Source organism: Python bivittatus, unplaced genomic scaffold, assembly GCF_059951505.1.
Source record: "Python bivittatus isolate LINGU-HERP-01145 unplaced genomic scaffold, Pbiv_v1 ctg000680_np1212, whole genome shotgun sequence".
Lineage (NCBI taxonomy): Eukaryota > Metazoa > Chordata > Lepidosauria > Squamata > Pythonidae > Python > Python bivittatus.
In genome coordinates this window covers 8,125,272-8,143,395 of record NW_028277095.1, presented here as the reverse complement: position 1 = coordinate 8,143,395, position 18,124 = coordinate 8,125,272, and the positions used below count along the sequence as shown (strand labels likewise).

The 18,124-nt window shown below is 43.8% G+C and overlaps 1 protein-coding gene across 2 annotated transcripts in view; it reads left to right on the top strand.

Moving 5' to 3' along the window:
• The window catches only part of GFPT1 (glutamine--fructose-6-phosphate transaminase 1), a 45,790-nt gene that overhangs the window by 10,414 nt on the left and 17,252 nt on the right, over nt 1-18,124 (top strand). Inside the window, exons 4-11 of one of the 2 annotated variants that reach the window (XM_088151987.1) lie at nt 1,352-1,477; nt 3,675-3,733; nt 4,947-5,081; nt 5,713-5,774; nt 6,093-6,172; nt 12,192-12,245; nt 14,413-14,518; nt 16,571-16,734. In XM_088151987.1, coding sequence (XP_088008113.1) covers nt 1,352-1,477; nt 3,675-3,733; nt 4,947-5,081; nt 5,713-5,774; nt 6,093-6,172; nt 12,192-12,245; nt 14,413-14,518; nt 16,571-16,734 — 786 coding nt within the window. The remainder of the gene's footprint in view (nt 1-1,351; nt 1,478-3,674; nt 3,734-4,946; nt 5,082-5,712; nt 5,775-6,092; nt 6,173-12,191; nt 12,246-14,412; nt 14,519-16,570; nt 16,735-18,124) is intronic. The other variant, XM_088151988.1, reaches the window with a different exon arrangement.

Here is an 18,124-nt window from a genome sequence, read left to right as displayed (position 1 = left end):
AAAAAAAACCCTCATGGTAATATTAAATCAATTGTCCCCCCAGATGGATGCCCATAAAACTTTGCTAGGGTTGACTCCCTCCTTGGGGAGAATGGCTAATTAAATTATGGGAGTATATCTTGACGTCTGAAATAAATCCGATGCAGAATTTAATTGGAAACCATTCTTGCACTACAGCCTTGAAGGTGGAATTGGACTGCATTCAACATTTGGTTTTTAAAGTTCTTATTTGTATAATTTATAGTATTGGTGGAATGCATTATTTAGTACTTGTAGGTATCTTTTGATGATCTGAACCATGTTAACTAAGTACAGGCAGTCCCCAGGTTAAGAACACCCAGTTTACAGACGACCCGTAGTTAAGAACAGAGCCTATTGTAGCAAAATTCAAGTTAAATACACAGTGATTTGAGTTCATTACACAATACGACGTATACAGTATTATACAATAATACTGTTCTGGCTTACATACAAATTCGACTTAAGGACAGAGCTTGTGAATGGAACTTGTTCTTAAACTGGGGACTACCTGTATTTTTAGCCTAAAGTTCACCAGAAATAGGTAGACTTTGACTAGAAAATCAGTATGTAATATTTTGTAATATTATACACTTCTAATGATGTATGATGTATGCTAATATACTGTTGTTTATCCACCTGTATTTTGATATCTCTGCCTGATTTCTTCTTCTTTATGGTACTTAGTTCTTATATTCTTTCAAATACATGAAGATTTTTTTTTAAAGAACTTTGCTAAGATTGTTAGACATAGTGAAATAAAACTGTCTTTTTATTTCATTATGTCTGCAATCCTAGCAAAGCTACAATTTTTATAGGGAGCGGTAAAAGTAAACATTCATTAACAAATGTTCTAGAACAAATGGGGGGTTGTTTGAATGTTCTTACAGGCAATTTTTTCTGCTTTGTTTTTTAATTTTAACTTTTTAACCACTCTATTAAACCTTACCTTTTTAATTCTCACCTGAGCTCTCACCTCAGTATAAAACTTATGCAACATTCATTTAAAAAAAGATAACAACATGGACGTTAGGAATTATACTGCTATGTATGTAATTATATGCAAGCATTCTATTCCTTTCCCCCTTTTTTCCTTTCTTTGTTTTGTTTTTTTCTCTTGCTTTTTACTTACTTAATAAAAAACAACATTATACAAAAAAACCCCAACAAATATTCTAGAAGTCCTGCTTCGTTGCTGCATCGATGGCTACAATTCCAAAATCAGTGAGGTTAAGCATCACCAGACAAGAGATTGTAAGCGCTGCCTATTCCTCTTTTCGTGACCAGTATAAAAAAAGCCTTTAAAAATGCAAATATTTTTTTCTTTCTGTAGAACAGCAGGATATAGATCTGGACATTGAGTTTGATGTGCACCTTGGAATCGCTCATACCCGCTGGGCCACCCACGGCGAGCCTAATCCGGTCAACAGCCACCCACAGCGATCAGACAGGAACAATGGTACGCCGTCCCTGGGATCACCAAGTGGTCTTCTTTTGGAGGGGTAGGGGTGGGGGGACTTTTGCAGTGGCAAAGACTGCGAGTGGCTCTTCAGCGCCTGCAGGAATTTAGCCAAGCTGCCCTGGGACTGTTCCGTCTTGGCTCTTCTGCCTTGAACAGGAGCCAGGGAGCCCAACGGGGGCTGATCCAGAATCTTGCGGGTGGAAGAAGGGGCGAGTCCCAGCAGCTGGGAGAAGCTGTGGTCGTGGCCAGGATGGGAAGCTGAATCTAGACCTTTAGAGATGCACCTTTAAACTCAAGGCCAGTCTAAATCCACCACGCGTGATGTGGTGCTTAGGGCTGGCAAGGCTTTAAAAGCGACTCTTAAAAAGTATGTCTAGGTTACAGATTGCGTCCTTTGCTAACTTACAAAGATTTTCTGAAAAGGTTAACTTGAAGTGCTAATTGACCATGGTTTCTGCTTAAATCCATGATTTGAAACACTGCAGTAACATGGCTAAAGACGTTCCCAATTTACAGACCCAAATAATCTGCTTTATAGAATTGTTACTCTTCAAATATCATGGTTGCGGTGATGGGTCACAGGTAATTCTGGGTTGTAAACTAGCCCATATGTTGAAAATAATCTTGATAGGATGAACTCCTGCTACACAGATGTACTTTATGTAGCTTTAGATACTATCAATTTTTTTGTAATTTTAGATATCATCACACTCTACATAAATGTTAGATATCATCATATTTTATGTAATTTTAGATACTACTTCATCTATAGCCAGGACATTAATTGCTCCTTTTGGGCCTTACTCACAGGTTCTAGTCAGATTGTTTTATAGATGTATTTTAAATTTGTTTCAAATTTTATTTACTGATTTCTTAAGGTAGATTTATAAGTGCTCCCAGATCATGCATGGACACCCTTCTTGTACTGGTCTAAGACTGCAACAAACTGACTGACTGACTACAGGTAGCCCTGGGGTTATGACCACAATTGGGACCGGAATTTCCGTCACTAAGCGCTGTGGTTGTAAAGCTTGACATCACATGACCGCATTGCTTAGCGACGATAGTCCTGGCAGACCCTGGTTACTGTCAGTAAGCAAATCACCGTGGGTCATTAAGTGACTTCCTGCCAATTTCAAACAAGCAAAGTCAGTGGGGAAGCCGGCTGGAAGTCGCGAGTCTCGGGCAGCTCGCAAGCAGGCTGGAACGCCGGTAAGTGGGTCCTGCTGCCCGGCCTGAGTGTAGCCAAGAGAGCTGCTGCTGGGGGTGGAAGGGCGCGCAAGCCGCCCTGCGCTTCACAGCTCCTGCTGACCCCAACTCACCTTCACCGTCTTCTTCTTCCCGTTGCTGATGAGATGTGCCTAGCCTGGCCCTTCGTGAGGCAGCTGCTGGCTGCCTTCTTCCCGAGGCCACACACAGCCTTCTTGAAGTCATACATGGCCTTTCCAAAGCCTCGCGGGGCCTTCCAAAGCCTTGAGAGAGGCTGCGGCCCTGGGAAGAAGGCATTGCATTGCATTGCCAGCAGCTGCCTCGTAAAGGGCCAGGCCGGGTGAGCCTCATCAGCAGTGGGAGGAAGAAGATGGTGAAGGTCAGCTGGGGGTGGCAGAATGCAGGGTGGCCAAAAAGGCAGATGTGGTCATAAATGTGGGCAGACTGGCAAGCACCCGAATTTTGATCACATGACCGTGGAGGCACTGCAATGGCTGTAACTTCGAGGACTGGGCGTAAGTACTATCGTTCAATGCCATCATAACTTCAAACAGTTGCTGAACAAATGGTCGTTAAGTGGGGACTACCTATATATTGATAATATGCAAGATGGTGGTTTTCTCTTCCAGCTCAGCATAGAAACAGATTTAACCAATGATCCACATTCCCTCTTTTATATTCAGAAATGAAACTATAAATGGGGTAAAACTTATTAATTTTGTGGTTAGACTCCTCAGATGACATTGCTCTGAATTAAGTAACTAAATACCCAAGTTTAAGTGTTTTTATTAAGGTAGGTCATCCATGTCTCTTGAGCTTGTGAGTTGGCTGCATGGCTTTGGGAAACATAGTTTCTGCCTTGGCTTTCCCGTATAAAGACTTTTTTGAACAAATCAGAGTTCTTTTCCCTCCCATGTTTCTTTTTTTTTTTATGGCCTGATTTCTGATCATAGCCTTGAAACTGGATGTTTCTTTTTTCTTTCAGAATTTATTGTTATCCACAATGGAATAATCACAAATTACAAAGATCTGAAAAAGTTCTTGGTAAGTTCAGCTCCTTGGATTGTATTCTATGTTAAACTTTAAAAACAGAATCTGTTTATGGTGGCTGCACAGGAAAGAACCATCTGTTCCTTGGTAACTTGTTCCAAGTGACTCCAGAGTTCTTCAAAAGTTGGAAAGGGGTGTACTTTTGCCCTTTAACTGGGTGATCAGTAGGGGTGTGCACAAAATGGAAAATAGGTTTTGTTCTGTCCATGGAACAAACACATTGTGGCTCAGAATTTTGGTTGAATCATCCTGGGTGGATTGTGATCCATCTGAACCAAAACCTAGAACATCTTGGTGGTTGTTGGTTTCAACCGAGACTGAAATTTATTTATTTTATTGTGGCTTGCATGATCCTTGGTTCAAAATGGCTCTGAGCAGCTTATATCAAGCAACTAAAAGTATTAAAGTAAAATCATCACCATCCTCTAATAGGGATGTTAATCCTCATTGTCTCCAAATGCTTTCCTGAAGAGCCAGATCTTCAAGGCTCTTTGGAAGCCCACCAGATATATTAGGGGGATGACACCAATGGTGTGTCATCCCTGAGAAAGCTTGATTACAGGGTCACTGTAGATGGAAGGGGTGTATCTGGAGAGGTCTTATGGACTAGTAGAGCAAGGCTGGTCATCCTTTTCTTACCTCCTCTGTGTGACCTGTGCCCCACACCGATCTTTCATTTCCTCCTCTTGGCTTTCTCCTGCCATTCTCATTGTGCCTGAATTTAAGGGCTTCCTTTCTCTTACTTCTCTTTAGCTACATGCTGTGTTGCCTACCCAACCAGTTCTCCAGCTCTTCCCCCATCTGCACTTTCCTATTTTTCCCTGCTCTCCACACCCTGGAACATCTTTGCCTGGAACATGTACGGTCTGGGTTTGGCCCCAACTCGCAAGTTCCACTCCAGGATGGTCTGTTCCACACACAGAATACTTTGGATTCCCTGGACATGTTCAGGATTGACATTATATCTTGAAATACTTTAGTGTTTCCTCCAAGCAGGACCTTTTGAACATTCCTGATTGGAGCTGGGCTGCTTTATAAGAAATTAGAGCTTAGTGTGCAAGGTCTTTAGCATTTGGTCACTTTAATAATATTTTGCAATAGATTTTTTCTTGCCTGAGCCACATCTGTCATGCTGTTCATGCTTATTGCTTCTCTTTCCTGCTTCAGTTGAGGAAATAGCCCACTTTAATTTTTTGTGTTTTTTCAGGAGAGCAAAGGCTATGAATTTGAATCTGAAACTGATACAGAAACCATTGCAAAGCTTGTCAAGTACATGTATGACAACCGTGAAAGCGACGATATAAGTTTCACCACCTTGGTGGAAAGGGTCATCCAACAGCTGGTACATCTACAGTTTTCAGTAAATCATCGGGCAGTTTAGAACGAGTATATTTTGCCAGATCCATTGATGCTTCTTAATAATGCAGGGTCAGGAACTGTTGAGTCCACCACCAAGGAAGAGTGGAGAGATTTTTCTGATGGCTACTTTTGTCTGCAGCCTCAGATACGAGAAGAATCTCACTCAGCCCAAAGGAAGATCCAGCCGGGGCAAACCTTGTTTGCAACTGTGGCTGTCAAATGCCAGGCCTGCCCCCAGTTTAGCTAAGAGTTATTTCCACACTGCTAAGGATAATTGTATAGTCTAAAGAATATCCTGCTCAGAAGGATGCCAGATGTATTTTTGCGCATTTTAGTTGCATAGTGCACTTTATTAAAAAAGAAAAAAAGAGTGTATTCTTAAATGTAACACACTTCTGTGTATATCTGTGCTTGTTTACAAAGAAGCCAGATCTAGGTCTCTAGTGGCTATTTTTTCTTATAATAACTGCTTTTTAAATCAGAAAGGATCTGACTGTACCTGTTACATGTTCAGTGCAATGGAATTGAGGGGAGTCTGCTTGCATGAACTGGAACTGAATTATGTAACTGAGAAGATAAATCAATATCTCCTTTTCTTTCCTGTTCCAACAAAGGAGGGTGCCTTCGCTCTTGTATTCAAAAGTGTGCATTATCCTGGCCAGGCAGTTAGTACAAGGTAAGTATTATCTAAATCCGGTGTGAGTCAGTCAGTCAATCAGCATCATCATTTATTTCTCCCATCTTGACAGTTTGTAAGATTTTACAAAATTTAGCCATTACAAGTTGGGCATCTGAGCTTGCAACACTATAACTAGGCTGAGTAGTTAATAGTTGTTCAGGAGTAAACTATGAGTAAGTCTCCTGAATGGATGCTTCTGCCCAGAAAGAGTCTTTGCTGCTCCTCACAGCCGAGTGCTCTTTTCTTTCTTTCTTTCTTTCTTTCTTTCTTTCTTTCTTTCTTTCTTTCTTTCTTTCTTTCTTTCTTTTTTTTCAGAAGGGGAAGCCCTCTGCTCATCGGGGTTCGAAGCGAGCACAAGCTTTCTACTGACCACATTCCGATCTTGTATCGGACAGGTAAATCCCCCAAGCTGATGCTCTGGTTTTCCATGTTGTTATGCCTCTGTAGCAGCTCATCTGAACGCTGTGTGAAATAACTGTGCAACTAGCAAAGTGAGACATTGAAGTAGAAGGCAGAGCAAAATTAATTTTCCTTCTTAAATTGTGGAAGCAACAGTGGGAAGAAAACCTTCCTTGTGGGCATATATTTGGGTGATGTGTCTGTTCCAGATGTCTTCCTGAAAGAAACTTGACAGTTACAGTTCTAAGGAGCAATTTCCTGAGATCACTAATGCCCTCCTTCCTTCCCAGCTACAGCTGGAAGAGGATTTTAGTTTTTCCTGACAGTAAAAACTGAAAATAAAAGATTCCTTTGCTGTGTACATTTCACTAGGTAACCTGTGTATATCCTTCATGTCAGCATTTTGGCAGCTGCTTTCATTGTAAAAGACCAACCAGTGCTTCAGCTTCTCTTTCTGGAGATCATCAGTCTCCTTTCCTATGCAGGAATCCATCCTCTACTTCAATGCTTATAGCTGAGAAGAATCCATTTCCTCCTGAAGCAGTCTCTTCGGCTCTTGATCGATTGATTATGTTCCATCAAGTCATTTTCGACTCCTAGTGACCATGTAGATAGATTTTTGCCATGACGATCTGTCCCCAGCCTGGTCCTTCAGGTCTTCCAACGGTGGTCCCATCGCCACTGTAACTGAGTCCATTCACCTTTCCCAGCATCAGAGCCTTCTCGAGAGAGCTGGGTCTTTGCATGATGTGTCCAAAGTAGGATAATTTGAGCCTGGTCATTTGTGCCTTTGAGGGAGAACTCTGGGTTGATTTATTTGATGATCCATCAGCTTGTTTTCTTGGCTGTCTACGGTATTCTCATGAGTCTTCTTCAACACCAAAGTTCAAAGGCATCAATACTCTTCCTATTCTGCTTCTTTAAAATTCAACTTTCACTTCCATACAGTGTCACAGGGAATCCCATGGCTTGCATGATTCTGATCTTTGTAGGTATAGACACATCACAGCATTCAAATATCTTTTCCAAGGCCTTCATGGCTGCTCTACCAAGTGCTGGTCTGTGGCTCTTCAGTTCTTATCATTAAGCAATTCTTTCTGATAGAATTTCTTATCTTGCCTCTGGAATGAAATGGAGCAAGCCCACGATCTTCTGCATGACAGCTCTTCAGATATTTGAAGGTAGCTGTCATGTCTCCCAGCTGTCGTCTTCTCTCCAAGCTAAACATAAGCAGTCGTCAATCATTCCTGATTTTTTCTTCCAGACCTTTTATCATCTGGTTGTTGTCCCATGGACATCCTCCAGTTTATCAGTCCCCTTCTTTCATCAAAACAGGAGACCAGGTTGAGTTGATCACCTTGTCTGGATAAGCCCATCTTGGCTCTTGTCAAGCAATACCTTCTTGCTTAAGTGCTCACAAACAGTCTGCTTCATAATCTGTTTTGGACTTTTGCCTAGGATTGACATCAAGCTGAGCAATCTCTAGTTACCTCTTTTTCCCTTATCTTGAAGATAGGAATAGCATTTGCCTTTCCCCAGTCTTCTTGCACCATGCCCATGATTTCTCCAAGCTCCTGGAAAGGGGCTCCAAGATGGCATCTCCAAGCTCCTTCAAGACTCTTGGAGTAGTTTCCCTTGTAAACCTAAGTTTCTTTCACCCTTTAACATTTTGGATGGACTTTCTGCAAATATAAGCTACTTGCTAGTAGGCTTCCTTGGTCATAATCCCATTTCTAAAACATGTCCCTTTTAACTCTTCACTCAGTCTAAAGCTCCCCAAGCATTTTCAGTGATTTCCTAAGTTGCCGCCTGTCCCCATTTGTTCTTCTCATTGAAATGGTGTATGGTTGTACCCCAAGATAGTTCCTTTGAGAAATTCCCAACCCTCCTGCATTCCCTTTGAAGATCTCTGTCCACAGGATTCTGCTTAGTCATTCTTTAAGCTTTCCTGAAATTAGGTAGAGGTAGTCTCAGTTTAAGAATGAGTTCTGTCCCCAAGATCTGTCCTTAGGTCAAATTTGTACATAAGTCAGAACAGTATTATTGTATAATACTGTATAAGTAGTATTGTGTAATGAACTTGAACCATTGTGTATTTAACTTGAATTTTGCTACAGTAGGCTTCATTCTTAACTATGGGTCATCCATAAACCAGGCGTTCTGAATCTGGGGACTAGCTGTATATATACAAGTAGTCCTTGCTTAATGACCACAATTGGGATTGGCAACTTCATGGCTAAGCACCACGGCTGTTATCATGTGGCTGTGACTTGCAGTTTCGCTGCTGGCTTCTCCATTGACTGCTTGTTGGAAGCCACCTGTGAAGTGCGCAAATGGTGATAATGTGACCATGGGATGCTTGTGACAGTTGTAAATGCTGCCGGTTGTGAAGAAGTGGGGAGAAGCAAAGCTGTAATGTGCATCTGGCCCCACCACAGTTAGGAGCATAGATGGAATTCCAGGTCTCCCGGAGCTCAACTCCCGAGCCAGCTGCAAAAACTTTTCAGTTTCTGCAGTTAACTCAAAAGGAGCTGCCATCCGGAGCACAAGCTGCACTTCTCTACTGGTTAGGATGAGATCTTGGCAAATTAATCCCTCTCCCTGCTTCAACCTTATGGAATATAGAGCAGTCAGAAAACACAGCCCCCATGGAGGAACTTTGGGGGTCTTGCTGCCTTGGCTGAGTTAGGGTTCCAACAGTGTTAAGCTGGCTGAAGTCTCTCATTGTTGCTATGACAACAACAAGAACCTCCCTGGAGGTTCTGCAGTATGGTCCAGAAGTACCTTATCCAGACCTTAGGCTTAACTTGTCAGTCTACAGCATAATTACATCTACAATAATACACGGCTTATTTATTTTATTTGTTTAGTGAAGCTTATATGCCGCTCCAGTTAAAAATGATTTTGAGTGGTTTACACTCCAATATATAGTAACAGGATTAAAACATAATAGAACTTGACTAACAGGTAGACCAACAGTCAGTAGGCACCCCTTCTCCAGGAGGGACCAGTATTCCCATAATCCCCCCTGTCCCTCCAGAGGAGCCAGGGTTTGGTGGCCTTCTGGGGTCCCAGCAGAGTTAGGGCTGCTCTGATTTCTAGAGGGATGTTTTGCAGAGAAAGAGGAGAAGGCCTGTATCCGTGGTTCCTGATGACAGTTTGGGGGGCTCGGGCCGCAGAGGGAGCCTTGCCTTCCAGCTCTGACCAGCCAGGCAGACTCCACTCGCAGAGAGCTGGGTCCTGAGCCAAGTAGGGCTTTACAGGTGGCAACCAGCATCAAGAACTGCACCCGGAGACCAAATGGCCGCAGCCCAGGTCTTGAAGGGCAGAGGTCCCCAATTTATTTCTGCCCGGCACCGCTCAGCTGTTGTATTTTGGAACAGAATATCATTACTTCCCCTTCCTTGCCTTCTTGCCCAAACTCTCTCACTGGGGCCTTCAAGGTTTGAATGTCTACGCATGAAGGCACTTCCTTTGCGTAGAGTAACACTCCTCCCCTTTTGTCTGGCTTCTTTCTTGTAAATAAGATCTACCCTTAATCTTTGCCTTCCCCGGCACATTTTGTCCTATCAGGTTTTCAGGAGTGCCGTCTAAATCATTTGTGTTCTTGCATTAAGACTTTTTCTTCCCTGTGCATTTCTGTAGAGCCTCTGGAAAACTTGACCTGTTCCTCCCTGTTATTTCCACACTCAAACTCTCGTCCTGTGTCCCAGCCTTGTTCTCATATGTGGCCTTGTATTTTCTAGTCTCTCTTCTCTCCCTCCAGAGAGAGATTCAGAGAGATCTCCACTTTGGTACGGCACCTTCCAAACCCATTCTTCCAGGCCCCTCAATACAATATTCTGTGATTTTAATCTAGTCACCAGATCTCTAATATTTTTCATTGATCTGTATAATCCTGTCAGCTTAACGTAACTATATGAAAGTTGCTATAGCAATCCCATAAACAAGGCATCTCAGAGTAATTTTTATTTCTGAAGCTCAACTTTTACCCTTCATGCAAACAGGGCAGAATGGGGGTCTGAAGCTCCCACCTCCTGCTCTTGAATCAGCCCTCGGAGGTAGCTTAGCCCACATTTCTGACCTACTATTGTCCATCTGTCTTTATACCTGAATGGGGAAGTTCTTTCTTTCAGACCTGCTCACACCTTCTCCACTGTGCTTCTCCACTCTTCCTTTCTGCTCTCTCTCACATTATCCTTCCCAAGAGGAGGGTAAAGGAGGAATCCACGCCTCTGTTGCATCCCTGTGGATCCGTCACTGTTCATGTTCAAATCTGCAAGGATCTCCAACTCGGGTGGCCTGAAACCATGTTTGGGAAAGAGCATGCTGTGCAGGGCACAGGTGTCTGATCCCCAAGAAGGTGGCATGGCTCCCTGTGGGTATAACAGTGGGTATAACAGGTGACACGGGAGCAAACCAGTGTCAGGCTTTACCCAGGCAAGCTGGACTGAGCCACCTAGTTCAGCTCACAAGAAAGTCCAAGACCTTCGCATAAGCAATATTCATTGAAGAAAGTTGGAAAGATGTAATGCCCCAAGTTTCAGCAATGGCCATGATACAAGAACTAGACAAGAATCAAACCCTTTTACGTTCGTTTTCCTCCCTGCCCTACAAGACAGACTGTTGGACTCTCTCTTCGGGTGGCCCATTTCCACCTCTCCTGTGTTTTAGAAAAGGCAAATGTGGTGTTCTCTTGCTTTCTACTGACTGGCTCCCCCCTCTAGACAGAGACTGATGGAGACAAAGTTGGCGGGGGGAAGAAACAGTAGAAAGGCCCCCAGTCACAACAGAAGAGCAACTGTTGAAAGTGGGGAGCGGCTTTCTGCTCTCACCAGGAGCTACAAATCCTCTCTTAGGTATAGAAGAAGCAGTTCTCTGTCCCCCCCACTTCTGTCCCCTACCAGGACCAGGTAAGTGAGGACAGCAGGCTCCCCCCATTCCTGTCCCCTTGGCCCCAGGTAGGATGATGCCTCCATGCAAGGCCCAGCCTCACGAAAGGAAGGAGCTGGAGTGCCTGGCCAGAGCGGGAGGCTGCTGCTGCTCCTGCCAGGGGTGCACTGAGTGAGTCACTCTCTGCTCTTCTGGCTCCCAGCGAGGTGACCCTCTCCTGTCCCTCCCCTTCCCCAGTTGTCCTCATCAGTCCATCTGTCCACTTTGCTCTTGCCTCCCTGGTTACACCCCGTGCCACGAGCATGGAGCAGTGTGGCATTCTTGCCGAGGAGCCCTGGCCAGCTGAGGGACACGTCCCTCCAGGCAGACTTACCCCCAAACTCTGTTGCAGGTGGCAGAAAATGGCTAGTAAAGCCATTACTTTGAGACCAGCAGAGAACCATGGGAATGGCCTGCCAGAAACTATGTGACAGCAGTTAGCAAAACATGATTTAAGTCCAGAACAGTAGAAAACTTTAGAAAGAAACTCAGACTAGCTCTGATTTCACTCTCTTGCGTATGGGGGGGGGGGGGGGGAGGGAAGGGAAAAGGCTGTCAGCTTGCAAGATTGTGTTACTATAGCCTCTCTCAATCAAGTAGAGTTCCAGTCATTCATGAGGTCCACCTTGAAGGGCAGAAAGCCCCTAATATGAAATCTGATATTGGTATTCTGGCTAACGAAAAAATGCTGCCAGATCAGTGGCTAAAGTGAAGATGGCAAAAATACAGGTTATTCTGCAGTATATAGTATTTTGTTTTCTTCATTTTTCTATCAGCAGAGACATTTACATCAGTATATGAAGAGACTTTGACATTTCTGAGCTTGGGCGGTTGTGCTCATTCTGCCTAATCCGTATCATGATTTCTGTTCGAATCCCTAACTTAGAGCCACCCTTCCCAGTCTGCACACTGGCTTGGGACCACAATTCCCAAAACTGTTGGCCTGCCTGTTCCTAGCAGTTGCAGTCTCGAGGGCACCCGGTTGAGGAAACTGGCTCTGGGTTTTTATGCTAAATTGACCTTGCTGAGATTCATATTGCCGTTGATGACTTTCTGAAGTTGCTTTTCATATTACACTTTCAGCCACACAGTCTGTAGATCATTCATTTGATGGCGTATCCAAAAAACCGGAAGAAGGTGCCTGAGACGAAACTTTTAATTTTACCAGTCCTGTTGCATCTCAGAGAATAAATCAAAACACGTACAACCTTTTTAATTAGTGGTTTACTGCTTTCCACTCGAGAAGGTGAACAAGCCTTGCATTGCACGCTCGGCTTCCGCTCCTTTGGTTGCGGTTCAGGATGGGGACAGGCATGCGGTCATCCTCCTCGGTGTAGCTTCTGAGGGCCAAGAAACAGGGGTGCCCCATTTCACCTTGTGTGTTCGGTGGAAAGCAGGAGGAACCTATTAAAGAGGTTTCGTGTGTGGGGAAAATTTGCATGCCGTTCTTGTGATGGGATTTTTCACTTCCCAAACCCATTTCTGGTCCTTCTTTGCCCTGATCTCATTTCCCTCCTGTCTCCTGATGTATGTTGCTGATCTCCAAATGCGAGGATGTTTGACTTTCCCGTGGCATTGACTTAACTGTTTCAAAGGCCGGTATCAACATGGAAGCTGTATTTCGTGCTGTCCTCTAGACCATATTTATGACACTTGATACTATTTATAACGTTTTGCTGGCTAATCATGGTCTAAATGGAAATGCTTCAGCTGGGTTGGCGGAAATTCATTAAGGCAATGGACAGAGGTATCTTGTCTTTAAGGAACAGCAGCTTCTCCATCTTTTTTTAATTCATTGGGGTTCAAAAGGCTTCCTCAAATATTTAGGCATTTTCTCTGATTTTGGAAAGCTGTATCAGTATCAGGAAAGGTAGCCCAAATGTAGCCCCTTTACTTTCCCCCTTAAGCCCTGCCTGGAGAAGGGCAGGCGATCGATTGATCCATCCATCCATCCATCCATCCATCCATCCATCCATCCATCCATCCATCCATCATCTTCCTTCTCCTCTCCCCTCCCTTCCCCTCCTCTCCCCCTTCTCCTCCTCCTCCTCCTCCTCCCCCCATTTTGGGGTGGGTAAGGGATGAAACGAGTGTGTTAAATCATGTTGCTCTTTGAAACACCCTCCCCGCTCTAAGCGAGGTTGGTTTAGCTGTCAGGATCAAAATTATTGCCCTGAGTTATGCAGCACCCGAAGCTCCCATTTCATCCAAGCCCCACCTGGCCAGCTGTTTTTGCCCCTCCAGTCTGCTGATGCCCTCTGCCAAAGGGCACAAAGGCAACCTGCAGCCTTGAGGTGAAAGTGGTTGTGCAGTTTTTTTCCTCCCCAAAAATGTTAGATAATCGTGAGAGCAGGCTGTTCATCCGTTATTCTCCCTCAATATGCAGGGCGTCCCAAAAGTCAGGCCCCCTAGACAATGTATTATATAAATTATGTTAAACGTTGGAACTGCTTGCCATATTCTTCTAAGCATTTCCTTCCCTATTTGACGCATGGCCTTTGAACATTCTTAAGTACAGTAACATCTTCTCTGAAAATATATTAATTAATAAAGCGTATTGGGATTGGCTTATGGGCCCTGAGTTTTGGTATATCCTGTGTGTGTGCATATATAACGTGTGCGTGTTTGCGTGTGTGTTTATTTCTGCCCCTCTTAGCACAGCCTACCCGTCCTGTGCGTGCTCTCCAGCAGTAGGCATAAGTGGTGATTCCCCTCCGACATGGGGCTTCTGACCCTGCCTGGGCTAAATTCCAGTTTGGGAACCCCTGAGGATCCGCTGTTGTTTTTTACTGACAAGGATAACCGGTCCTTTGCTCTTTTTAAAATGTCCCCAGTAAAAAGCTCTTTTGAACCAGCCTGGCTGAAAACCTGCCTTTGATTAAGACAGATAGACCGCGGTGTCACAACCGACTGAACGATCATTTTGATGTGATTATTCTCACGGGGGACTGGGGAGGGTGTCGGAAAAGTCAAAATGGTCTCTGTGACCGTGCGATCGAAGCCAACCGTGCCGGGCTTCAATGATCCTGTTGCAGCCGCCACATTGACTTTTTTGATCCCCGATTCATCCCTCCCTGGGGCACTTCCTAACCAAAGCAGGCTGGGCGTCACAATGTGACCTTCTGCTGATGCTCTTCCCCCTCTCTTCCTGTTGGAGGAGCCTTCTGAACCCAGGGGATTGAGGACGGGAAGCTTCATGTTGGTACTACAGTTGGGTGAGAAGAGCACCACAGCCACGTGTGTTCACGCACAGTACATTTCGGGATTGCTACACAACGTCTCATGGCACTTTCTGGTGTTGCAGGCAAAGACAAGAAGGGGACCTGTAGTCTCTCCCGCATGGACAGCACCACCTGCCTCTTTCCTGTGGAGGAGAAAGCCGTGGAGTACTACTTTGCCTCTGATGCCAGGTCTGTGGCATGTGCAGAGGGCGCCGGAGTGGTTTCCCAGAGAGAGGAATGGTGGCCTTGACCGTTGCACGCCCCGCTGAACCCTTGCTTCCAGAAGGGAGGCTGTACCGTCAGCCATTAAAGACATCTTTTAGTCCCTTCAAGTAATGCAAGAACGGGGGGCAACTTTCCAAGCCTTAGGGGCTGTAACCTGGCCCCCTGCCCAGCTAGAGATGCCACCAAAGCGTGATCCCACTTCCCTGGAAGGGAAGGGGCTGATTTGTTCCCCTTTTTTATTTGGCGGGGGGGGTAAGGAAGGAATGGGAGCAGGAATGTTGAGGGAGACCAGCCATTCTCATTTCCCCCCAGGACGGTGCTACTGTTGTTTAACAACAAATTGGCTGAATTTTAATGGCATCATTTGGTCTGTTTGGGGGGTTATTGGTGGGAACTGGAGAGATCTATCTCACCAAGGCCTCTCTTTCTTGTTTTTGTCATTATTTTGGGGAAAAAAATGTGCTGCAGATAATAGCCTGTTTTGTGGCTGAATTTTGGTGACCTGATCTTAAGATGTTGAGCTTCAGGTTGACCATCCATGGTTTAGATAATCTGTTTCTATCGATGGTTGAAGCGACCAAAAATGTATCTCACATGGGCTTGTGAAACTTCACAGACACGTCCATGGAATTTTTGTGGCAGCTGTAGAGAGTAAGGAAGATGACCTTGATGGAGATATGCAGGAACCATTACCTAGGCAAAGGGGGCTGAAACATTTTTGAAGTCCAGAACAGCAAGATAACATTCATTCATTCATTCATTCATTCATTCATTCATTCATTCATTCATTCATTCATTCATTCATTCATAAGATTTGTATGGCTACCCATCTTAAAACACAACTCTGGGCAGGAAACACAGCTCATTTGGAAGAGGCTTGAGCAGATGCCTCCCTAATTTGCTGGAGGAGGAGGAGGTCCAGCACAATCAGACTTGCAAGATTCTGTGATTATAGCCAATCCCAGCAAAGGTAATTCCAGTCATTCTGTGGAGTTGATTTCCTGGTCTATACCTGGTGCAGCAATGTGGAAGTATATGCTACAATTGCTACTGACCAGTAGGAGTCAGCATGCAACCGGTTTTGCCCTTATTGGGGCTCATCAAGCACAGGTAGTCCATATGCTTGAACCCTTTACTGGAATTTGAACTTTCAGGGCTTTGCACTTAGGTGATCATATAGCACATTAAGCTTCAGAACTATCTTGGCCTGGTTGTCAGTAGCTTCTGATGGAGGTGATTTGCAGCTCACATCTTCCATGTTTTTTCAACTTCCTAGTCAAGCCTATCACCCTGGAAATCTCCAGAGGTCTACCTTTGAAGCATGAACCAGGCTGAACTTGTCTGGGCTTGGAAGCTAAGCTAAGCCTGCCCATGTCTGGGGAACATCCCTCAGAGCGACACTTATTCGTTGTGGGAATGCTACAGGCTGACCATTTGCTTGTTAGAACGCTGGCCTCCAGTTTCTTTAAATGAAACAGACATGAAGAAAACTCAAGTCAGTGGGGTAGAGAGCCAGATGAGGTAGAGGGGTGGGGTTTCCTGGTACATTATTGGACATGGGCACTTCATAATCAAACCCTACCTTGTAGAGAAAATGGGGCATCAGGTAACATTGCACTGAATTCCTTAGAGGAAGGGCAGAAGAAAAAGAAAATGAAGCTGTTGTAGAAGCTGGAAAGTCCCTTTCAGTGAAATAACTAAGTTTATGTGAACATTTGTCAAGTTTATGTGAACATGTGATTTGTCTTTGGTGGTTCTCCTTCACAATCATCCTAGTTTCCTTTCACAAGAATTTTAAGTTAAACATTTGAGTATCACTCTGCTTTGACAGGTATGGTTGGTACAAGGAGTACAAATAATGGTACAAATTCTATAGATCTCACTTGGTTTCAGAATTGTTTTTTTAAAAATCTTTTTTTCCCCTCAAAAATGTTTGTTCATAAGCATCCCATTCTAAATTTGTTTGTGTGGGTTCCTACAAGAGATGTTAAGCCATTCTCAACCATTCCCTTGCAGTGCTGTGATTGAACACACCAACCGGGTGATTTTTCTAGAAGATGACGATGTGGCTGCCGTGGTAGAGGGCCGCCTTTCCATACACCGGATCAAGCGAACTGCTGGAGATCACCCTGGCCGGGCTGTTCAGACCCTACAGATGGAGCTGCAGCAGATCATGAAGGGTATGGATGAGGGTTAGGGCTTCTCAAACGTTTTGCTTGCCAGTCTGCTGCTGATGTGTTCACAGCTCCTAAATGTGTAAATCTACCATCTTGCTCTGCTGTCTCTTTAGAAAGTTCCTTCAGGTACTGTCAGATGGGGTATGCGGGATTCACTCAAGGTCAGTATTTCATGACTGTTCACCTGGAATTTGGATTCTCCCATAAGCTCTTCTTAATTGTCCAGTGGTCATGTGCCCTCCTCTCCAAGATGATTGAGCCATAGAGGAGTGGAGAAATTTGGCTTTTCTTTATTATTCTTTGCCATCTTCACTCAGCAGCTGGTAGACTGTTTTTCCTTTTCCTTTTAAATATATGCGAACACCCTAGTAAAGTGAACTTAAGATCTACTGACACCAATGGAATTAACCCATCAGTTTTGAAAGGAATCATGGTTTAATTTAACCAATTTTGGTTAATTTAACCATTTAATTCTGAAAGGAATCATAGTGAAATTAACCATGACTTGCTGAATAAGCCCCATTAACTGAACTCACACAATACATTAAGCCATAAACCATGGCTTCTAAATCACAGTGGTTCGTGGTGTGATTTTTTGTTTAGATGTTGCCTTTGCACTTTGTTGAATTCAGCATCAAGAAAGACCTTTCAATTCTTCCAGATACACAATGGTTCAAGTTAATTACCCAATACTACTTATACAGCATTTTACAATAATACTGTTCCGGCTTACGTACAAATTCAGCTTGTGAACACAGCTCATTCTTAAACTGGGACTATCTGTACTTCCCTCTTTGTATTCCAAGGTTATCTTTTCATTAATCTTGTTTCTGCTGTTTATGTTGTTGCTATTCAGTGGCTGTTTGAGTTGATTATTTTAATTGACTAGTCTACCGTTTGCAAATTCATTTTATGCTGCAGTTCTTTATTTACAGTTGTGAGACACAAACTTTAAGAGTGCTTTTGATGAAACTAATTGTAAGCTGCCTTGGGAAAATTTTGGAAGACATATTTTTAAATAAAAATAATGAAAGAACTATCTTTTATGCATTTACTGAAAAGGAAGTCCTAATGAATAGAAGGCTGTTTTACTCCCAGATAAATGTGTGTTGCATTGCAGCTTTATTCTGGATCAAAGCATCATAAAAAAGTGTTTCCTTCTTGCAGTTCTTCTTCCAGCAACAATTAATCAATTTAAAAAGTTGAGTCTCACCCTTCTACCAGTTACTCGTGTAACCTTGGATGTGAATGCATAGACCTGTTATGTATTCATATGATGAAAATGGTAATTTTGTATTTTCAGAACGATGAAATTGATTTTTCTGTTGAATTATGTCTGTAGAATTGCACTGAGGATGATTTTATTTCCGAAACCAGAATGGCAGTACAGTAT